This window comes from Anopheles funestus, chromosome 2RL (genome assembly GCF_943734845.2).
Source record: "Anopheles funestus chromosome 2RL, idAnoFuneDA-416_04, whole genome shotgun sequence".
Taxonomy (NCBI): Eukaryota; Metazoa; Arthropoda; class Insecta; order Diptera; family Culicidae; genus Anopheles; species Anopheles funestus.
The window spans coordinates 363,602-385,177 of NC_064598.1; the positions used below are offsets into that span (position 1 = coordinate 363,602).

At 42.7% G+C, this 21,576-nt stretch overlaps 6 protein-coding genes across 10 annotated transcripts; 4 read left to right on the plus strand and 2 right to left on the minus strand.

Annotated features, from left to right (window-relative positions):
- The first annotated feature begins 223 nt into the window (after window positions 1-223).
- Window positions 224-4,895, plus strand: LOC125760424 (Golgi apparatus protein 1). 2 transcript variants are annotated; one of them, XM_049420556.1, is made up of 5 exons: window positions 224-2,002; window positions 2,074-2,938; window positions 3,108-3,855; window positions 3,938-4,044; window positions 4,126-4,895. In XM_049420556.1, the coding sequence occupies exons 1-5, from the start codon at window positions 546-548 to the stop codon at window positions 4,291-4,293; spliced, it is 3,345 nt and encodes a 1,114-aa protein (XP_049276513.1). In that variant the 5' UTR covers window positions 224-545; the 3' UTR covers window positions 4,294-4,895. The 2 variants fall into 2 exon arrangements, with proteins under 2 accessions (XP_049276513.1, XP_049276514.1); XM_049420557.1 differs by having other exon boundaries at window positions 226-2,002; window positions 2,074-2,923.
- Window positions 4,896-4,899: 4 nt separating this feature from the next.
- On the minus strand, window positions 4,900-5,480 carry LOC125760449 (uncharacterized). Its single transcript, XM_049420589.1, has 2 exons — window positions 5,148-5,480; window positions 4,900-5,085 (listed from the first exon to the last, which is right to left on the minus strand). The coding sequence occupies exons 1-2, from the start codon at window positions 5,365-5,367 to the stop codon at window positions 4,907-4,909; spliced, it is 399 nt and encodes a 132-aa protein (XP_049276546.1). The 5' UTR covers window positions 5,368-5,480; the 3' UTR covers window positions 4,900-4,906.
- Window positions 5,481-5,527: 47 nt separating this feature from the next.
- On the plus strand, window positions 5,528-6,423 carry LOC125760443 (flavin reductase (NADPH)). Its single transcript, XM_049420584.1, has 2 exons — window positions 5,528-5,733; window positions 5,807-6,423. The coding sequence occupies exons 1-2, from the start codon at window positions 5,661-5,663 to the stop codon at window positions 6,343-6,345; spliced, it is 612 nt and encodes a 203-aa protein (XP_049276541.1). The 5' UTR covers window positions 5,528-5,660; the 3' UTR covers window positions 6,346-6,423.
- Window positions 6,424-6,538: 115 nt separating this feature from the next.
- LOC125760426 (conserved oligomeric Golgi complex subunit 1) lies at window positions 6,539-10,277 on the plus strand. Of its 3 annotated transcripts, none has more exons than XM_049420563.1 (4): window positions 6,539-6,936; window positions 7,008-9,462; window positions 9,563-9,619; window positions 9,906-10,018. In XM_049420563.1, exons 1-3 carry the CDS (start codon window positions 6,797-6,799, stop codon window positions 9,581-9,583), a joined length of 2,616 nt encoding a protein of 871 aa, XP_049276520.1. In that variant the 5' UTR covers window positions 6,539-6,796; the 3' UTR covers window positions 9,584-9,619; window positions 9,906-10,018. The 3 variants fall into 3 exon arrangements, with proteins under 3 accessions (XP_049276520.1, XP_049276521.1, XP_049276519.1); XM_049420564.1 differs by having other exon boundaries at window positions 9,563-9,604; window positions 9,906-10,011; XM_049420562.1 differs by lacking the exon at window positions 9,563-9,619 and having other exon boundaries at window positions 9,906-10,277.
- Window positions 10,182-16,452, minus strand: LOC125760421 (erythroid differentiation-related factor 1). Of its 2 annotated transcripts, none has more exons than XM_049420547.1 (6): window positions 16,338-16,452; window positions 14,751-16,263; window positions 13,241-14,675; window positions 12,822-13,154; window positions 10,850-12,753; window positions 10,182-10,765 (listed from the first exon to the last, which is right to left on the minus strand). In XM_049420547.1, the coding sequence occupies exons 2-5, from the start codon at window positions 16,261-16,263 to the stop codon at window positions 12,108-12,110; spliced, it is 3,927 nt and encodes a 1,308-aa protein (XP_049276504.1). In that variant the 5' UTR covers window positions 16,338-16,452; the 3' UTR covers window positions 10,182-10,765; window positions 10,850-12,107. The 2 variants fall into 2 exon arrangements, with proteins under 2 accessions (XP_049276504.1, XP_049276503.1); XM_049420546.1 differs by having other exon boundaries at window positions 10,182-10,772.
- Window positions 16,453-16,702: 250 nt separating this feature from the next.
- On the plus strand, window positions 16,703-21,549 carry LOC125760445 (peroxiredoxin-5, mitochondrial). The gene is made up of 3 exons (XM_049420586.1): window positions 16,703-16,833; window positions 17,233-17,517; window positions 20,223-21,549. The coding sequence occupies exons 2-3, from the start codon at window positions 17,392-17,394 to the stop codon at window positions 20,679-20,681; spliced, it is 585 nt and encodes a 194-aa protein (XP_049276543.1). The 5' UTR covers window positions 16,703-16,833; window positions 17,233-17,391; the 3' UTR covers window positions 20,682-21,549.
- The last annotated feature ends 27 nt before the right edge of the window (window positions 21,550-21,576 follow it).

Consider the following 21,576-nt stretch of genomic DNA (forward strand, 5'->3'; position numbering starts at 1 on the left):
TGACTAAACCTCAAATGATTTCCCATAGCATACTCTTGTAATTTATTTATTTACTTCACCAAAATTCATTCACTGAAGATCGCTACAAGCTGTGTATGAATTAAGCGAATTCTCGTCCATTTTCAAAATCAACTCTTTTCATCTGTTGCATGCAGGACATCCGGGAAAAAGCGCCCTGCAAAATGCCGCCAGAACTGTCAATGAACTCGGAATGCTTTTTCTGCAGAAGAACCTCATCGCAAGATACGATAAGAATAAATAAATACACGCAACTGACACGTCTGTGCAGCTTAATCATCTATCCGATTGTGGCCAACTTTCGTAACAGTAAACACTGTGAGCAAGTGTACATGCCATCCCCGGTGCATAGAATTCCATAGACATACTCCATCACAGAATTGCAGATTGGTTATGATTATGTTCAGAACAGCCATCGTAAACCATTGCCGGAGCTGGTAATTACGCGTAAAAAATACACGGTCGTGTCAATTGGTCTGTTTGTATCTCGTCACTTACCCTTGTGTAACAACGATAGCTTGCCAGAGATGCAGAAAGCAATTAAAATGTATACGTTTACTACACTAACAATTGTATTGGCGGTGTTTATTGCTACAATTGCCATACAATGCCAAGCGGCGGGTGTGCCAGTGTCTGGACCGGTGAAGCTAATCGATCAGGAAGCGTGCTCTCAGCTTAAAACGCTCTGCACAAAGAGTGTGTTGGCCGCGGAAGATATCAAGGCACTGGAATGCGTTCAGTCGCTGCACCCGGAACAGATCGACAGCCTCGAACCGGATTGTCAGCATTTAATCTGGCTGCATACGACCGCGCTGATGGACGATGCCAACCTAAAACGCATGATTCAGAAAGGATGTCCAAAGGACTTTCTGCAGTTCCCCTGCTCTCAAAGCCAGGAACCTGGGCAGTTTTTGTCTTGTATTATCGACCATCGGAACGATGCGAAAGGTAATGGTTGCATCAGTTACATTAAACGTCTGGAATGGGTTGCCTTCTCCGATTACCGTTTTATACAGCACTTTCTTACGCACTGTACGCGTGACGTTGAAGCGTTGGGTTGTGGGCGTGTTGCAGCTGGCAGCGAACGTGAAAAAATGTCCCAGGGCGAAACTGTAGCCTGTTTGCAGAGCTCACTGGACAGTCTGAACGAGGAGTGCAAACGTGAGGTGTTGCACCTGTCCGAAGTCCAATCGGAAGACTTTACGCTCGATCGACAACTGGACGTTGCCTGTTCGAATGATGCGTTCCGTTTCTGCCAGTCCCTATCACCTGGATCTCCACAGTTGCTGAAATGTCTTGTGAAACACCGAAACGATCCGGATATGTCGAAAAACTGTCAGCAACAGCTGCTCCGCCGTGACCGACTCGTGGTACACGATTACAAAGTATCGCGAGGCCTTACAAGGGCCTGCAAGGAAGATATTAAAACGTACCGGTGCCGGCGAGGTGTGTCCGATGATAAAGACGTTAGGTTGGCACAGATTTTATTATGTCTTGAAGCGGTACAAAAGAACAGCACCAAACTGATGCCGGAGTGTGTGGCAGAAATTAACGATCATCGTAGAATGTTGCTGACGGATTACAAACTGTCGCCCGAAATTTTGACCGGGTGTGAAAATGATATCGAAAAATTTTGCAGCAATTTGGACGCCGGAGGCAAAACGATCCACTGTCTCATGGAGCACGCACGGCTGAAGAAAAAAAAGGAACGTCGTGTCACCGACATGTGTCTCCGTGCACTAGAAACACTTGTCAAGGTGACGGATGTAGGTGAAGATTGGCGCGTGGATCCCGTACTGCGGAAGGCCTGCAAGCCCGTAGTGGATGTGGCTTGTTCCGATACCGATGGAGGCGACGCGAGAGTAATGTCTTGCCTGATGGAGAAACTTGGCACAAACTACATGAACGTGGAATGTGAATCGGCACTGCTGCAGATACAATACTTTGTGGCAAGAGACTTTAAATTAGATCCACAGCTTTACCGGTAAGATCACAATTGCAATCGATAACGTTGTGTATGCGTTTTAATTTCCGTTCGTTTTATTGTTTTAACAGCAACTGTAAGGAGGATGCTATCCGGTTCTGTAAAGCGAAAAAGACATGGGCCGATCTCGACACGGCACAAATGGATCCGGAACGTGGTCCACTAATATTGCCTTGTCTGCATCGGTACGCCTACCCGGAAAAGGAGGAAATGCACCTTAAACCGGAATGCCTGCAGGAGGTTAAACGTGTTATGCGCCAACGAGCTAAAACCGTCGATTTAATACCGGAAGTGGAGGATCAGTGTTTGGACGATCTCGCATACTTTTGCTTCGATAAAACGGGCAAAGGGGAAGAGATGCAGTGTTTACAGGATAATCTTGAGAAATTACAGGAAGCATGCAAAACGGCCGTTTCCCGGTACACGGAAGAGGAAGCAGCCCATGTTGAGCTGAACCCGATCATTATGTCGGTGTGTGCCGATGCGATGGAAAACCATTGTGCGACTGTGCTGAAAACTGGTCGCGACGAGGGCGAAATGATGGAATGTCTAATTGGTGCGAAGAATTTGCCTGACATGCGCGAAGACGTCAAGTGCCGTGCGGCGGTCGAGCATTTTCAAATCATCTCATTGAAAAGCTTTCACTTTACGTACAAATTTAAAGAAGCCTGTCGGTTGCATGTGTCTCGGTTTTGCAGCAAATGCACTACCAAGTACGAGGTGGTAACATGCCTCAGCGAGGTAATGCGCAACGATACGATCAAGGAAGCGAAACATTCCATCCCAAAAGAGTGTCGGCAACAGGTGCGAGCGCAGCTGTATCAGCAACGTGAAAACATCGACTTTGATCCGAAGCTGAAAACCGCCTGCAAAGAAGACATTGTGCGCCACTGCCCACAAATACCGCACGGCTCGGGACAGGTGAATACAAACAATGCAAGTGTGACCGCATTTATCTCGTCCTTTTGTTTCTGTCCTGCTTTCCATTACCCATCATTCTCTATTGCTAGGTTTCTAATTGGAATGCTTCTAAGTTCTAAATTATCACGGAAGATGGCATCTAACCAGTCGGAGCTAACGCTATAATCTTCTTCTCAAATAACAGGTACTGGAATGTTTGCAAACTCACCACGGTGATCTGACGGAGGCGTGTCATCATCAGCTATTTTCGATTAAAAAGTCCGAACTAACGGACAGTGCGACCGACTATACACTGCTCAACACCTGTAAAGGCATGATTCGACAGTACTGCCATGATACAGAACTCTCCAAAATGCTGCACTGCTTAAAGCTACACAAGGATGAATCGTTGTTTGATGACCGGTGCCATCTGGTGGTGGTGAATCGGATGATCGAGCAGAATCTTGACTACCGATTCAATCCCGCATTGCAGGCTGCATGCTCGAAAAATATTGCAGAATACTGCACGCCCATCATACGCAATGCCAAGCAGAACGAGGAGCTGAATGGGAAAGTGATCGACTGTTTGAAGATTCGTTTTCGAGAGGGTAAACTGTTGCCAGAGTGTGAGAAACAAATGACGGAAGTGTTACACGAGCGAGCCTTGAATTATAAGCTCAATCCCCTCCTCCAGAGCGTGTGTCACGATGAAATACAGGTACTGTGCAAGTCCGTGTCCGAGACCGACACGAACGAGGATCATGGAGTGGTCGAAGAGTGTCTGAAGCAAGCTTTCATTGATAAGAAATTGATAAATCGGGCGTGCAAAGTGGAGGTGGCCGAGTTAATTCAGGAAGGTAAAGCGGACATTTACGCCGATCCGCTGCTCCAGCGAGCTTGTTCGGTCGATTTGCTAAAATACTGCTCTCACATCCAAAGTGGCAATGGACGCTGTAAGTGTGGATTTGCTACCAAATGCATCATAGAAAGAATGTTCTTCAATGTTGATCGCCCGGTTTCCATTTTCCATTTCAGTATTAAAATGTTTAGAAGGGATTCTGCAAGGTGAAAGCAAAGCACTGGAAGATGATTGCAAAAACAAGCTGCTAATTCGATTGGAAATGTTCCAAAATGCTGCCGCGGTGAGTACCTACTGCTGCTGCCGTTGGGGGTTTATCCTACGCATTCAGACTAACCACAATTCTGTTTGGTTTCTGTTTCAGTTTGTTCCACCAGCGGAAAGCTTCCATCAACTGTACGACCAAGTGGTTGCATCACCTTCAAAACATTACTTTTTGATCGTATTGTGCAGCTTCATCGGCATCATCTTTATCATCGGACTGCTGTGCGGTCGAGTTACGCATCGTACCATGGCACTGAAGAACAAGTAGTCGACTTGGCAGGATGATTGTTTCAGTTCCCATTTCAAATTAATGACTGTGTTACTACTTATGTGTTAAAGCGAGGATGAACCATCGTCATAGGTAATGATAAATTCAAACTTTGTGCATCACGCTGATGCAGGATAGCATTTCCCCGCTTTCCTTTTCTTAAGCTTGTTAGAAAAACAAGCGCAGTGCAGCTATTGGCAAGGTATAGACCCCGTTTTACTGCAATTAACTTGTGCAAGTGATGAAACTCTTTCTGCGGTCGAATGCCCGGCAATAGGTGGAAGCAATCGTTGTAGCAGACTAAATGTATTATATTAGTTAGCATATTTGTAGAAGATGCAGAGTTTTCGATTGGTAGTGTCGCAGCGTAAAAATGGGTGGAAGTAGGTATAGAAGGAGTACACATTATATATAGCGTAAGAGAAATTGTATCAGATAGCACGTTGTAGAAAAGCCTTTTTATATCTTATACCTTTCGACAGTGAAGACGAGAACAGCTAAATCCCGTTTTGAAATAAGCAGACATTTACTTCAGGCAAACAAGCGCGCACGTCTGTACTGTTGCATGCATTCGGATGTGTCAATAAAATAGTCAACCCGAAGGTATTATTGATTAAACTTCATTTATTGCCGCATGGAGGTTTTCCACGATTTTGGCTGTCGCTTCCGTTGACTGGTACCATTTACCAGATATGTCTTTTAATTTTTTCCGAAGTTCCACCAGTTCGCTTTTTTGCTCGTGAAGGAGCAAAGCGTTTAGCACTAGCTCGTTGGAGATGATGTGCAGTGAAGCTGAAGAAAAGAAAAATATGTATGAGGCAAGACTTTCGCAAAGGACATTCTTGGTATTTTACCAGTTTTATCGTGCATCAGCATTTCGAACTCATGCAAAATGCCCAGCGACTCAGTCAGCTTGTCGGTTGCCTGTGTTACCACCTTCAGCGTATTTGTTCTTCCCAGTACGTTGGATGGTGACGACGTCAAGCACTTCTCATCAATAGCTTCACTATCTGCATCCTTGGAGCACTGTATAAGTTGCACCAATGCTTGTTCTAATTTCTCGTAGTCAGACATTTTTTAACAATTAGAACGGCTATACTACACAACGATCTGACCGGCTCTGAAGAAAAGACTACAGTTTAAGCGGTGTCTGACAGACGAACAAAATCAATTTCACAACTGTCAAATTGCTTCCATAAAAATTCCATGAACGATGGTCCAACCTGCACTTAAAGTGTGTTTTCATAGTGCTGACCGGACAGCGAGTGATAATAAATAGCTCTTTTACCACACGCCTGCAACAATTCAGTACATACATCGCAACGATTGCCATTGTTTAGTTTGTTAGAAGTCGTTTTAGTGAAAAGATGCAGAAAATTGTGTTTTTCGGCGGCACCGGTATGACCGGTCAATGCGCAGTACGATACGCACTGCAAAAGGGTAAGAATCATAAACACTAGGGTGTGTTGTAGACAGGAAACTAATTTGCATTTACAATTAATTAAATTAAAAGGTTTAACCGTTCGATTGCTGGTGCGCAGTGAAACGACTGTTCCAATAGATTTCAAACAAAAGGTCGAACTCGTAAAGGGTGATGTAACGAACTTGGAAGACGTGACGAAGGCCATTGCTGGTCAGGATTTGGTTTGCGTGGTGCTCGGAACACGCAACGATCTCAAACCAACCACGGCAATGTCGGACGGCATGGCGAACATTATCACTGCCATGAAGGAAGCTTCGCTGAAGATATTTTCTGTATGTCTGTCGTCGTTTCTCTTCATGGAACCTGATAAGGTGCCTGCGATTTTTGTTAACATCAACGGCGAGCACCGACGTATGCTTGAGATGGTGAAAGGCTGCGATTTGGAGTACCGGGCCGTATTACCTCCCCACATTGCCGATGAACCACAGGCAAAGTTTGCCACCGCATATGACAAATCGCCCGGCCATTCCAGATCCATTTCGAAACTCGACCTTGGCCAATTCCTTGTAGATAGTCTGTTCGATGAAGCGCATTCGGCAAAGGTTATCGGCATTTGCACGATTAAGTGATATACTCGAGAATCATCTGGCCGGTTGCTGCTCTTGAAAACCTCTTCATGGCATGAAATATAATCCTTCTCACTTGAAGTCATCTAGTTGCATTTTTTGCATAAAAGAAAAGAAAATGTCCGCATCATTCCTATCTTATCTCGATGACTCGCAGTTACCTGGCAACCATCATAATTCATTGCATCGCGAGCATGTCGTGAGTTTTAAATACAAACAATTGGCAAAGCCATGATTTCCAACAACAGATACGAATAGGTACCTATGTACATATTACTTTTTTAATATTTATACTTTTATTGCACACCCTACAAACCTTGGTCTACTGAAGGGCAATGTCAGTGGCGTGTTTGTTGTGCTAACGCTGTTCATCACAGACAGTAGTGACGAGTTGGCAATTGGAAAGACGTTCCTCCTAGTGACGACCGGATAAGATTAGAAGAATTACGCCAAAATGGCCAAAAGTGTTGATTTATTGCATATCGATGTAGATCAACTGTTTAAGCAGCACAATGTTGCCGAAATTGACCTGGTACATAAACGGCTGCTGAATGAAATTGAGCTAAAGCGTGAAGAACTACGAACGATGGTTGGGTATGTTGGCCACCGAAAGAATAAACTTTGTGGTGTTAGCTTACTTTCTATGATATCTTTCCGACGTATAGTGAACGTTACCGTGATTTGCTGAAAGCTGCCGATACGATTGGTGACATGAAAGAAACGGCTGGTTCGATAATAGGCAATATTGATCGCATTACGGTTCGCTGCCAGCAGCTGAACGATCACAATTTGATTGGTTTTCGTACCGGAACTGACTACCTGCGCATGCAGAAAAAACACCGTGATCATAACTTCCACGGTGTAATTGTACAGATAAAACTTCTAACCAGTTTGCCCGAGATGATTTGGAGCCGTATCGATAAGGAAGATTACTTCGTCGCTACGCAACTGTTCACCTTTGCACGTCACATCTCGACGGGCCTCAGCTTGGACAATGAACGGGAAACTATGCGTAAATTTCCTGTGGCTGGCAAACAGTGGCAAGTGCTAAGTCAATTTTTTTTCACAATTGAGGCCGCGTGTCGCGAATCGCTGGGACGTGAGGAGCTTTCTGTTTCTGTGGCTTCCAAGAGCTTAGCAAGTTGGCTACTGTTAGAATCATGTCCCGTGGAGCAAACGCTCTCCATGTTCACGGAACGACGCTCAAAAGCTTTCCTTGACGTGCTAAATGAAAACGAAACCGTATATGGGAAGGTAAAGGATAAATTGTTTGCAAGTCTTAAGTTACTGACTGGTACAGTGCGGTTGTTTTATGAGTGTTTCATGGATGACCAAACAGCGGACGATGGCGTTGGTGGCTTTCAACGAGAGTTGCAGCAGATTACAGGAGATAATGCAGCCTCAACGATAGGGCTAATACGATCGGAAGATCCTATGATTATGCAAATGATACCGGAAATGATTGCAAAATTCCGACCACGTTTGGAACGGATTACATTGGAGGAAGAGAAAGTTCGTGTTGCCGTTGCAACGTTTCTGGATAGCATCGAAACAGCCATTGCTAGTCATTTAAGGCGCTTGGTTAGTTTGGTTCCTTCTATTAAAATGTTACACGAAATTAAAATGCAAGCAATTACCTCGGAAAAACCTACCCACTGGAGCACCATTACTTGCAAGCTAGGTTTACCAGAAGGAACAGATTTTTATACAACATTCTACCAGCGGCTGCTAAACGATCGTATGCAAATCATTATAAAATCGACATGGTCGGAAACAGTACACAAAACATGCTCGGATATGTTGAATTTATTGGTCCAAAAACCAACCGACTTGAAGGGGTTTGTCTGGAAGGAATCCCTCGACGATGTTCCGATGAATCTGAAGACCGCGCTGGATCGATCCATTCCGTCCAATCGCAAGCTGCTGATGAAGACCAGAGGTTACCCGCCTGAGTTAGTTTCACTTAGCGATTCACTAAATGGACGATTACAAGCGTTAACGCGTGATGTGGAATCATTCCTTTCGTCCTCCAGTCGGTCCGAAGTTGATGCAATGCTCGCATACTTTCGACAATGCTGTGTAGAAGGAGTAGCAGAGCTGATAACTGCCATCAAATCAGCCCAGTTTGAACCCACTGTAGAACGGTATGCATTGATGGCCAGGTTTCTCATAGCTGTGCGGGAACTGTGTCCGGCGCTGCGAGAGTGCTTTATACCAACGACGATCTATCTGTCTGAAAGCTGGCAAACAGGAAAAAAATCATCGTCTAGCATGGTAGTATCTGAGGAGGATCCAGAGCGATGGGCAAAAGTAGCCGGATTGCTGGAGGACGAAAGCCTGAAATGTTGGACACTGTGGGTGGAACTATTCCAGCACCATTGGCCATCACTGCCGGTTGCTATTGGGTACGGTACGATGTTGAACGATTTTCCAGTCTGGGAGACGGTCACAATCGAAGAGAATGATGAACATGATCAACTAATTAAATCTCAAATCCGTGTGCCCTCGCAACCGAGCTTTCCGGTACAGAAATTTCTGCATCATGTGCACGAACTGCTGAACGAAGCCGTTCCACAAACCATTCCGCACCCAATTATGTTGGACATAGTGGAACGGCTTGCAGGTTTACTGTTGCACCACTACGCTGCTCTAGCCGAAGATGAGTTCGTCAAGCAGAATCAAACCGTGGCCTTACAATTTTATCTCGATCTACGATTCCTGCAACTCATGCTGATTGGCCGCGAACAAAAGCAACTAAACGAGAGCTTCAATGAACTAATCGGCCGCTTCAAATTTCACATCGACCCGTTCGATTTCGACGTATTTTATGCGCACCTGAATGCGAATGTTAAGCGGTCCGCTTTGAAGTTACAACACTTCCTTGGCTCACTCATCTGTCACAGCGAGCAACTGGTCTCGATTTTGGGCACTGGAACAGAGATAGACACGTGCGGTTCAACATCGTTGGACAAAAACCCCAACATCCTTGTAGTCAGTTCTAACAGTTTGAGCATGATGTGGTTCCCGCTACTACCGGTCGTTAGCAAAGACACTGCTGCATCGACGATGCACATGATTGGGTTAAGTACATCACTGCGAAGCGAAACCTACAGTGCTAAGGTATGCATTTGTGTTAAATATGTCCAATAATCAAGGTGCAATTAAATATCCCAGATCAATGGCCGTTATCCGTACCCTAAGACGATTATTTTTATTTCAGTCTTTTGTTCTTTCGTCTTAGCTTAGGTCATCTCGTTCCAAGGTTACGTACTCTAAGGTCAAGGTTTTTAGCGTGTGAATGAAACTTAGTTTTTTTGCAATATGAATATTTTGTGCCTTTTAACAGTTAAACGTTTTCACTAACACTTTCGCTGTGTGAGCATATTTAAGGTTTTACAAAGCTCCTTCAAATAACAATTAAATTACAGTGTTGATTTAGTTTGCCGTGTTGACTCGCTGCCAAACCTGTCCGCAAACGTGCATGAAGAAATGCTTCTAAAATTAAACCGATGCAGGTTGAAAGACCAATACACCAAATTTATACGTCTTATTTCTTGTTACAGAATCAGAAACATATAACATCCGGTGATGGCGAGATAGGAAAGGGCGCATTCAGTAGTGGTAGTGGGACTTTAAAACAATCCACCAGTAAAGAAACTACATCGGCGGGTACAGCGCAACATTACGCGAAAGGTGCTGCCGCTTTCTTCGGTTTGGACAAGGATTGGTTTCGATGAGCAGTGACTTGGATAGTCAGACAACAACGGCAGAAAGTTAGAGCTTAATCGGAAAATGTAATAGAAAGAAAATTGCAATTTTTTGCTATTATTTCAACATGATAGTAATTATAATTGCTTGTTTATTTTATTTCCGTTGAATGTTTAAATGTGCACTAAATCGCAAGAAAAACAATATTAAACAACCTTAAAGTTAAACATAGTGGTTTGGTTAATTTTACTGAATGATTCATTGGAGAAATGGGATCAAGAATGGAGTATGTGGTTGAATAGCGAAAGAGATGTAAAATACTACAACAGCGGATTTGTTATGTTTCTATTATTTATAGTACTCTGTTTTCATTGTTTTTTTTTTAATTGCTTTTTGTCATTTTGTTTGATTAGCCGAAGTATTCGCCGTATGAGTTGTAAAAATGTAGGAAAAACCAACAATAAATACATCAGTAAACGCTCAAATAGTTACAGTCCAGATCACATTCGAATGGTTTGTTATCGCTTTCGCTGGTCGCCCTAATCCGCTGTTGCTATCGCTTCCGGAAGTACGTCGGGGTGATCGGTTGTCCGAGAAATGGATCAAACGAACCATCACTTTTTACCACCCTTCTTTCCTCCCTTGTCTCCTGCTTTACCGCCAGCACCACTTTTAGCGTCATTTCCACCTTTGGCGGAACCACCACCTGCAGGACCTTTTTTCTGAAACAATGTCCGAACTAGAGTACCTCGAATTTGGCCACATGACTAAATGTTTCAATGCCTTGAACTCTACTTACACCACTACTACCCTGGCTACCACCACCACCACCGGAACCGCTACCTTTACCTTTGCCCATGTCGGTTCTAATTGTTTCTTTCAACGGACGATGTATTCACTGCAAAGGTAATACCAAACTGTCCACGAGTGTATTGGAACTTGTAGTCGCTTTTTGCTATGTGTATCGGTTGAAAGATCCGATGCAACTGTCCGTGGGAAAGAGTTCCTTTAAATGTCTGGGCATATGCGGGCCAACTCAACGTTTGTTTTGTGGTGGGGATGAAAGCCAATTTTACCAAATATTATCAAGCCGTCATTCCTCGGTTAAAATCCGACGCTCCCGAATGGTTCAAACCGTCAACATTGAATATAAATAAAAATAGCTAGCCAGAGTATGGTAGATTATCTTAGTCCCTCGTCCTCCCTTTTCAGATGCTCGACAATGGCTAGTTCCCTTTCGTTGAAGGAATTCAGAAGAAAAAGTTATTCGTTCGACATTGAGATGTCCCATGTAATATTTTGGTGTGAATATCGCTGGTAAGGTATCCTAGAATATGGTCATGAACCTGAACATTTGTCGACAAAAGGTCAACATTTGTCAAGATCATTGCCAAAGGTCATGAACTGCACCAAAGATAAACTAAGTGTTCTTGTGCTCCTTCCTGCCAGCAGAATCTTAGAGTTACTGTATGATAAATACTTGTAAATATTGCTTTCTTATGCAAAGCGTCATACGCTATTAATAATTTACCCAATTCAGACTGTCACAAAAAGGCTGTGTGTATAATAGCAATCAAATTAAAAGAACGTGTTTGTTTTTCTAGTTGAAATACACAAAAGTTGTCATCGAAAAAAAATCTACATCCACATGTGTTAGAAACAGACATCGCGCCAATGCATTACAAGACGACAGAAATTCGCGACTTGCCGACAGATTCGTATACAGCTTTTTATACTCACGGCTTGATAAACGATTTGTTGTCGTGTTTAATTCTATTCGCCCATTCGCTCGAGTCATAAACCTATTTTTGTCAACAATTATTAGCTATTGTTTTTAGAATTGTTGCGGTAGCGCAAATGAAGACAGCATACCATAACAAACTAGGTCACCAAGTACGAATTCATGACGTTATATACGATCGAGGTTGGGTTTAAAGGGATAATCAAGAGTTTATTTCTATAAAAAAAACCAAACGCAAATATGAATCATAGTTCAACATGTGACAAAGATAAAAGCGTTTCATTCATAACAATTTAAGTATACTCCCCCTAGGGGTTTATCGCGACGCTGCCTCATGTTGGCGATTCAGATCACATACTTGACGCAAAACGTTAGACAGATGCAAGGCATACTCTTTAATCAATGTGCCTGTCTCATCACCCTTGAATTTCGAAGTATCTTCCGCTAGCATGGTTGGACGTTTCTGCAATGCTAACGCGTATAAGGCTTTATAATGGCTGGCTGCCTGTTCCTTAAAGTTTCCCGTACCTTGTAGCGAAAGCTTCGTGAGTGTTAGCAGTATCACTTGAAGCCGTTTTTCAAATAGCATCAAAAGTTTCTGAAGCTCCTCATAACCACCAGCTCTGTCACTGGTTCCAGCGGACGACATGTCGCTCAGTGAATCGTCAAAAGCATGCGGCTTCACACTGGCAATATGCTGTATTAGAGGATATGCTTGCTTGCACAGGGCCAAAGCAACTAACAGATGATGCGTTTTAGCGGTCGATGTCATAGCCTGTTCGCACTGGTACTCTTGTAGAGCGATACGTTCCATTTGGATCTGTAAAAATTCTTGAGGTTCCGAGAGGTTTTCGAAAATACTCGACGCCTTTTCGTAGTGCAGTTTTGTGAGTCGCAAGCACGTTTTGCGACGATGTTCGTCCACCGTATAGCGATAAGACATGTGATGATACGATGCAATCCTATGATAGACGCAAGCAATGTAAAAAATAAGGTTCCTAGCAAGGTGAATTATTCATGCAAAACCTACCTGTGGTGTATGAGCCCAGCTCGGAAGGAGTACAACACCTGTTTCGGTCCACTGTTGTCTTGATCGCACAATTTTAGCGCCCGCTGAAGCATATCGACTACTTCCTGTTCGATTTCTTCCTGTGATTGTGTTTGTCCTCCTTGTTCGTCTACTGAAATCACGTTGTGATCTTGGAGTTGTTTTGCTAAGTTAAATGTGGCGGTCGATAGCTCCCATGTGACGAGTGACCACAGTTCCGGATTTTCCTTTCGTGTGCCAAGTGTACTTAGAGCATGCTGGTAGTAGCCAAAGGCTTCGTGGTAGAACTTTTTCTGAACATTCACATTGTTTGGGCTACAAATAGAAAATTTAAAAAATGAATCAAATTTAGAAAACAAAAGAACGAAACAGTTAAATGTATTCAGTTGCGCGGGTCTTACCGTTCGCCCACCAAATGGATATGAGCCCGAAAACGCATAAACCGTCCCATGTTACAAAGCAGAAAAGCGAGGTTCGTCGTGTCGTCAACTTCTTCAAACAATGTGACACCTTTCTTAAGTGAATCATATGATTTTTTCGTTAACAGTTGATACAACGGTTCCTTCGACTCTGTTGCCTCAGCATCCGGGTTTTCCACGTCCCAATACTTTTGATACTCTTCCTGTGCCCAGTGCATGTACTTCACACCTAACTCATTCCGAACACTTCCAAGGCGACGTCGTAATTCTTCCTGTGAGTCGATTGACGCTCCACCGATAGCCGTCTCATAACAACTGCAGCTAGTAATCATCAACTGTTCCATGTTTTCCGTTGGAACCGGAAGTGTGTTTTCCACCTCGCTGCCAATATCCTTCACGAGTTCCTCCATTATCAACTGATCGAGGTGATGCTCTTCGGAGAACTGTCCCAGATGTTCGCCGATGCGATTCCAATCTTTGACCAATTGAAAGAAACAATCGCCAGCGCGTCCCAACAGCAGGCTGCGTTGTGAGGAAACACAGGAGATATACTTCGTTACAACCTGCTGACAACGGATAGCCGAATACAGATACCGAAGAGTGGCACCGTATCGTTGCTTTGCGTAATCCTGCTCAGCCATGGTAGCATAAACTAGACAGGCTTTCTCAAACAACAGAATCTTCAAGTGAACGTTCCACGATTTGATCACACCAATCTGCCCTTTAAGTAAGAGTGCCCGTGGATCAACTTCTTGTGTGCGATCTCCCCCTTCGACTTGCTTACTGTTGGTCGATTTATGTTGCTTTTCCACGTGTTTGCCTTTCGCGCGCTTTTTACCAGCTTTTCTCGCTTCTGAGTCTTTCTCTTCCTGCACACGTGCCTCTCCAGTTTGTTTCCAACCCATCGGGATAATCTTCTCTGGATCGACTGGACGCGCTTCGGGGCGGAGCGGCTGATACGGCAGAGGGATAGGGTTATCCGATTTCGCCATGTTCGGATGTGACTCCTCGTGTACGATCTTCTGTCGCTCGGCTTGCTTTTCCTTCTCGCGTTGCTTCTGCTCCTCATAGCTGTCGAAATACTGCAAGCATTGTAATCCATCGACGATGTGCTGCAATGCAATAATACATCGTTCCGTGGTTTCGCAAAGCAATGGCGCAGGGCGAGAGTTGTGATGTTTGCCCAACCGCTCCTCTACCTTATACTCTTTAAGAGTATCTTTGATGCTTTTGATTGCAGCCTCCAGCTTTGTTCCATTCCCTGTTGGCTCTTGTTGCTCTCCCTGCTCATCAACCGTGGGTGCCTCGTCTTCCGTCTCATCCAACCCGCTCTCTGACGGTGTGGAATTACGTTCTCCACATAGATATGCAGCTTCATCGTCCTCGTCCTCAAGCGTCGTGTTGAATTTGGGTGAACCTGCAAAAGTCATTGGCTGGGTAGATTAACAACACGACAAAGTGCCCCAATTTCCATCATCTTCCAACTTCTTACCTGGATCCGTATCGGCAGGAATATGCAGATCAGAAAGAATATAATGGGAGGATGTTACAATTTGGGGATATTTTTCTTTGGGAAGTAGTTTGATGCAGTTGTTTAGCAGTGTACGAATAGCTCCCGCCTTCGATGCCGATAAATTTCCACTTTCAATGGAATTTTTCATGTTTCTTGCTACGGTGTAAAGTAACATCGCTACTGGCACGGTGAAAGGATTCTGCCCACTCGAGGGTCTACTTGTGGGACAATTGTCTTCCGCTGCCTCACCTCCAGTTTGAGCACTTTCCTTTGGAGGTAATTTCTCCTTTGACGTTGCATCAGTCTCATCTTCTGTCGCGGAATCTCCACCATGTGCTTTACAAAGCGTGGTTAAATCGTACAGCTTTACGACATCATCATTGCGCGCTTTAAACAGCCAATAAGTGTGTCCTGCCTTTGTAACGTTTGCCTTCAAAAAGGCTAAAATGTTTTGTGCTACATTGCGTATAAGCTGTGGAGAAAATTCAGAATTTTCCAACCTGGGCAGATCTTCCGTTTTGATTAACTCGTAACGTTGCACAATCCCGTCTAAATGGTAGCACATGACCACCTCTGGTACATTAGACATCAAGTTATCCAACCAGTAATCGATTCCCGTCAGTACGTTGATCGGCTTTGATTCGTCTCGTAACCGTAAGCTAATGCATGGTCGATTCGCTCCACCAAAGATGGGCATATCCGTACCAATCAACATGCGTATATCCTCGAATGTCCAAATTACGTTGCGATTGAACATATGATTCGTTTGCTGGGCATCGGGAAAATGTTCTTCTTTCGTTGGTTCCGGCAACACTGGCCCTGCAAGTGGCAGTGGTGTATACGGTGCACAATCGTTTAGAATCACATCATCGCTTCTCCCTTCTTCGTTCTGCTTTCCTGACTGAAGACTGTGATATAAAAACTTCGAGGTAAGATACTTCTGTTGAAATGCTTCCCGAGTTTTTGGATGAAGGAATAATTTGCGCTCGCTATCGTTCAGACTTTTCAGAATGTTTTCGTAAATGAATGAACGTAACCAATGCCAATCAGCTTCCTCTTGTAATAATAGATACTTGGCTACGTCAAATTCATCGATCAGCAGCGTATTTTCGATGCGATGCACAATCATTGAGATAACGCTTTTGCGTGAATACGGCAGTTTGAGCAATCGCTTAATGTTTTCTGCATCTGAAACTACATCCACTCCTCCAACGCAATCGGGAAACATGTTAGCCATACGGAAGCTGCTGAAACCTGCCTGATGTGATAGGAATTGTCCCAGCCCGTAAGAGTTCGCGGAATTGCTTAACCAGTTAGAGGGAGGCATATTGAGATTGGTGTTGCACTTTAAACGGCCGAAGGGTACCGTACTCTGCACAATCGAAAACCGCACGATTGCGTTCGATTTCACTTGCTGGCCGGGGTCTTCCGCATGGCCATCCTTCGATACCGTGGTGATGCGCGGGCACAGTTGTATTTCTGTGTCATCCATCTGGTAGACAAAATAGATTGTAAAGTAATAAGTTGTACATTTAATGGAGGAAAATTGGCCTGCTTCAAACTTACCGTTTGTAATTTCACATTGACCAAATGGCATTAATTCCAAATCTTTTCCAGAGTCGGTATTACGTTTTCTTTTTGTTGTAAATTCTAGAATGTGTGAGAGCGATCAAGAAAAAGGAAAACAATGTGTTGACATTTGAGTTGTACCGGCTGTTTTGTTAAATTGTTTACCTTAAAAACACAGCTAAAAGCTACCGGTCTAACGAATTGACAGTCTGAAAATGTGATGGTTTGTATGCATATACAAAATCGGTACGTTGATTGCATATTTGAGCATAACAAAGCATAATCATATATAGACCGTAGAACAACAAACCTGCCCCTAAATGCTGTCCGTAAATTTGGCAATAATAATCTACCTAGGAACTTGAATAAAAATGTTGTCCATCAGTGCCGTTACCCAGTGTGCTCAGTTGTCAAGAGTCGTTTTGCCGTGAATAATATTGTGCAGGTGTTGTGCAACATTAGTGGAAATCACAAAAAATCGGTGTAAAAACAGGTGAATTTAATTTATGTTCCTTATATAACAAAGTTTGAAATCGAAAGCAATGTAAATCGTCTCATTCGCGGCTTCATAAAGTATTAATCAACGTTTTAACTTAACTCTTTGCCGTTCATCTAGTGTTTTCATGAAATCTTTTGTCATTTTCAACATCTGTAAATACTGATCACTTAAACAACACGGGAAATCAGTGCTCCCGCTTCGAGCTATTCCTTCTCAAGCTCGATCATTTCTTGAACCGGTTCGCATTACACAGCAACATTGTTTAACATTGATTCTCTCCAAAGTAAAATCTTTACCATACGCATACACACATACCCACCATTAGGGGGAAGCACATCGATGGTCCCTATATATTTATATACACGCATATACTCATCGTTTCCTTCGTTACAGAACCGAAGCTGCAGGTGTGAGTTTTGCAGATAAGGACCCACGATTGCAAGGTTCTACTCCTCTTCCTGCACGTGCTATCTCATCAACGTCATAAATCCACGCTTTTCCAGTTCCGGTTTGTTGCTTCTGCTTGCGGGTGTGTGCGCGCGTGTTTACTCGATGCATTCGTTCGTGCGTTCATCGTGTGCCTTCGTCAAAAAATCCTTTGTGCTGAGCCAGTGCGGACGTACCGTGTTGTTGAACGCTGCTGCTACATTCCACTCATCGAAGATGGTGCAAATTAAGGTAAGCAAACTAAATAGAACAAGTTACAGTTACAGTATTGTGTGTTTATAGGCAAACATAAATTACATAACGTGTTCAGACTCGCGCTTAGTCAACTCCAGGCATTTCCTGTGCATTTACGACAATACGAGCGCCATAGAATGTTTGAGATCGGGGGTTGAATCCGCGTGAAACCACTGTATTCTATGTCCAAATAACGGCAAGCGGATTCGATTTCGAAACGATCGAATAATGCTACGTGGACATCGGCAAAGTAGTAATTTGCATCGAATCGGATTAAATTCGTTTGTTAATTTTAGTGAGACAAACAGTCGCCCGTGAACTAGACTTTCGGACGTTAATTAACTATTTTCCATTTTAACCCGAAATTTAAATCCGTGTTGTTACTGCGAATTTTGTTGCTTCCATTTAAAGATTTGGTAAAATTTTAATATAATTTATTAAATATTCAACAAAACATATACAAAAATATTGAAAATCCGTTGAACATAACCCGTTCTATGGATTTAAAGTGAACACCTAAATGTTCTTTTTACGTTTTCAATTAAAGATATATGATTACAGTACTGCAGAAACCCCCTATTTGTTTGATAGTGCCCCATAGTCACCCATGGTTGTACCGTTTCATCCATATAAATTAAACATCTAAATATGCTTTAAGCGACGCCATGCTCGAATCGCTTAACGAATGCATTTCCATTAGTGCTCACTGATGCAAAAGCTTTATTTATTGTTTGGTTTGCCATTAGGTCAATGTAAATATTTCTTCTAGCAGCAGCAGCGGGATTTTTCTTTATTCCACTGTTGTATTCTCATAACTTGAATGAAAATGATGAAAAGGTATCATTCTAACCAGGATGGTCGCTTAATTTGCACGTACGCCTGCGATCGATACTAACGAGTAAAAAGCTCTGCGTGAGATATCGTTTTGGTTTTGGATTTTTTTTGTGCTGTTTATGACGCCTCACTGCGTGGGGCCACACATCTTGTGAACACACTTTGGGCAATGTTGTCGACAGATTGCACCCTTGAAAACACCAGCAGAAGGAACAGACTATTAAGATCGTGGTTGTTCAATTTCAGGTTGGTTTTCCTGCATTTTGAACGTTTGTAAAATTGTTTTTTTTTCTTTTGGTTTTGTTATTATGGTGCATATGTTTCTAACGGTAACGGTAGCTAATGGTAAGGAACAAACCAGACATTATCACACTCATGGAGTTTCGATTTTCTACTACGTTAAGCAAGTTCGAATGATGTTAAATTTCCACTGACTCTTTCGACCATGTAGGGTTGATGGTTTGATGGGACAAAATTATGCTACGTATCCTGTGTGGTTGAATATTGTAAACTACTTTCTTTTTTGATTTTTGTTTTCACTCCCACTTGTTTTTCCCCACAAAGTTTTTAGAGAATGGATGAATCACTCTGTAGAAACTTGACCTTGTGTATCTTGACCCAACAGTTCCCTGTCTCATACATGTATTGGAGTTTTTGATTGTTTAACCTTCATTCCGGTTGTTGAATCGGTAAATGGGATCTAAGCTGTGTTCTTTTTATGCCTACCAAAAAGGGGCATGTACAATGTTCTACCCACTCCATATAAATAATTCTGGTTGAACTTCAAAGCTTGAAGAAGGACTCTATTTGTTGATTCACGCTCTAGTGTGTAGCCGGCGGTGTGGAAAGATGTCGGATAGCAAGGGATGATCAATGCCTTAGCTTTCACCGAACAACCACAGTGGAATGAATATTGTTGAATGGCTTTCAATTGAGTTTTGCAACGCAGTACAGAAGATAAATTGGGTATCTATGCTATTCTCTATGTGATTTGATAAAATGCGTTGCAGAAAAATACAATTTTTGCGAAACTCACTTTATCTTGTTCGATCGAAATTATCGAAATCGAAAACTATAGGTTTTTTAGAGCTTGTTTTCTTTTTGTGTCACATTCATATTCTTCCATTAAATGTTATACAGTGTATTGTTGAATATTGGCAAAGATGGAATGCCGGAAAGATACATTTAAATAGCATTATGAAACTTTCTACTTAAAGAATTGAGCGCTGGTAAAGTGGTTTTCGAAAAGTTAGGACTGAGTAGAACACATTCGAGAATAGAAGCAAATAAGAATTGGTGGTGGTGTCAATCGTCGAAGTGGAAAATTTTATAAGTGACATTAAATTGACCATGAAGTTTTAATTTGTTTACTCGAAGGGTAAACATGAAATCGATAATTTAATTATTCAATGAATTTTTATTGTGACCCTGTATCTATATAAACGAACTAACGAACGAACGTAATAGATGAATTGGATTATTAATTTCAACTGAATCGTGAAGAATTGAAAGCATATCGATTGGATCCTTGTTGGGACAAAATAAAAGCAATGGTATAATCAAAGGTAAAAACAGCACCCACAAAACAATTCAATAAAAACATTCTAATGCGTAAAAGGGATGGTCCCATTTATACACTATGGAAAATGTTTCAGTGTGGACCTGACGATGTATTACACTCGTTTGGGTTCTTGTATCTTGTATCTGTAATAAATGGTCTGTAATAAATCGATATTCTTCGTAGTTAGTTAGTTTCTTTGTGTTTGAGTTGATTTATGCCTTGTGTTGGCGAAGCATTTTAACTTGTGTCTTTTTTCTCTTTTCATGCACCATCAACGTGACGACGATGACGACGATGAGTACACCAGGAAGGAGATAAGATACCCTCAATCGACCTGTTTGAGGATTCTCCCGCCAATAAGGTAAACATTGCGGATCTGTGCTCTGGCAAGAGGGTGATCCTGTTTGCCGTCCCCGGAGCCTTCACACCAGGCTGTTCCAAGACTCACTTGCCCGGATATGTTGACAAAGCTGGAGATCTGAAATCAAACGGAGCCGCCGAAATCGTGTGTGTATCCGTGAACGATCCGTTCGTAATGTCGGCTTGGGGCAAACAGCACAACGCCAGCGGCAAGGTGCGCATGCTGGCCGATCCGGCTGCGATATTCACGAAGGCGCTCGAGCTTGGAGCCGATCTGCCACCACTGGGTGGACTACGATCAAAACGCTACTCGATGGTGCTGGAGGATGGTGTGGTGAAGTCGCTTAATGTCGAGCCGGATGGTACCGGTCTCTCCTGTTCGCTGGCTGACAAGATCAAGCTGTAAAATCGTCTGTTTCGTCATAAGTCGCCACCACGCCCTTATGACTCCATGCACTATTTTTTTCTCACCAACTATAGCAATAATGTATGGTTCAATGATTCAATGTTTATACCTTTTGCTCTCCATCTCGTGATGATAATTATCAACTGGGCTCTGATGTTAATTATCAACACCGCATCACACCAACACACTCAAACAAATACAAAGAGTTCAGAATCAATACTTTTAGCATAAACTAACTTCAGTCTCTCCTCACTTGGCAAGGACGCGGTTAGATACCGCTAGTTATAGAACTACGGATGAATTGATTGTAATCGAAATTCTAAAACATTTGATATGCTTATCACTGTGCCGTCGAATGCCTCTTGACCCTCGATTGTTTTATTCGCTTATTAACGACGACAGTTCGAATCGTGTTTTTATCCATATGTTCTATTGTCGATTGCATGGAGTATTGTATCGAGGTAATGGAAAAAGAATAAATATATCAATCTTGCACCTAGAGAACAATAATTAATTGGATGCCATGATAGGTATAGGAATTAGTGCCACATACACTGACATTTACCCTAATCACCCTTAATCGTGACACAGCTTTATCGCTTAAATCTTTCTCTACATTGATTGTCCCTACGAATACATCCCAATGAGGGATATATCATATATGATGTCAATTCCTACACAAATCAAACAGCAACAGTAGAAACGATGAAGGGTCAATATTGGGGTGGGTAGTACTGCATAAAGATGAAGAAAGTGAAAGTGTAGTTTGGTAAGCGGTATTAATTGAATTTTAAAGTTGATGGAATCAATGCATGCAATTAAAAAAAACAATGTGCTATGCGGTATAGGTGCAACTATTAACAAAGAAGTGGAATGATTTTTGTTTTTGTTATCC

Coding starts and splice junctions, on each gene's coding strand:
- LOC125760424 (XM_049420556.1), top strand. CDS start 546: ATGCAGAAAGCAATTAAAATGTATACGTTTACTACACTAACAATTGTA. Junction 2,939..3,107: donor GACAGGTGAATACAAACAAT/GCAAGTGTGACC, acceptor CTCAAATAACAG/GTACTGGAATGTTTGCAAAC. Junction 3,856..3,937: donor CCAAAGTGGCAATGGACGCT/GTAAGTGTGGAT, acceptor TTTCCATTTCAG/TATTAAAATGTTTAGAAGGG.
- LOC125760449 (XM_049420589.1), bottom strand. CDS start 5,367: ATGTCTGACTACGAGAAATTAGAACAAGCATTGGTGCAACTTATACAG. Junction 5,086..5,147: donor GCTGATGCACGATAAAACTG/GTAAAATACCAA, acceptor TCTTTTCTTCAG/CTTCACTGCACATCATCTCC.
- LOC125760443 (XM_049420584.1), top strand. CDS start 5,661: ATGCAGAAAATTGTGTTTTTCGGCGGCACCGGTATGACCGGTCAATGC. Junction 5,734..5,806: donor ACGATACGCACTGCAAAAGG/GTAAGAATCATA, acceptor TTAAATTAAAAG/GTTTAACCGTTCGATTGCTG.
- LOC125760426 (XM_049420562.1), top strand. CDS start 6,797: ATGGCCAAAAGTGTTGATTTATTGCATATCGATGTAGATCAACTGTTT. Junction 6,937..7,007: donor GAACTACGAACGATGGTTGG/GTATGTTGGCCA, acceptor TCCGACGTATAG/TGAACGTTACCGTGATTTGC. Junction 9,463..9,905: donor GCGAAACCTACAGTGCTAAG/GTATGCATTTGT, acceptor TTCTTGTTACAG/AATCAGAAACATATAACATC.
- LOC125760421 (XM_049420547.1), bottom strand. CDS start 16,263: ATGGATGACACAGAAATACAACTGTGCCCGCGCATCACCACGGTATCG. Junction 13,155..13,240: donor ATCCATTTGGTGGGCGAACG/GTAAGACCCGCG, acceptor TTCTATTTGTAG/CCCAAACAATGTGAATGTTC. Junction 12,754..12,821: donor GCTGGGCTCATACACCACAG/GTAGGTTTTGCA, acceptor CGTCTATCATAG/GATTGCATCGTATCATCACA.
- LOC125760445 (XM_049420586.1), top strand. CDS start 17,392: ATGCATTCGTTCGTGCGTTCATCGTGTGCCTTCGTCAAAAAATCCTTT. Junction 17,518..20,222: donor CGAAGATGGTGCAAATTAAG/GTAAGCAAACTA, acceptor TGAGTACACCAG/GAAGGAGATAAGATACCCTC.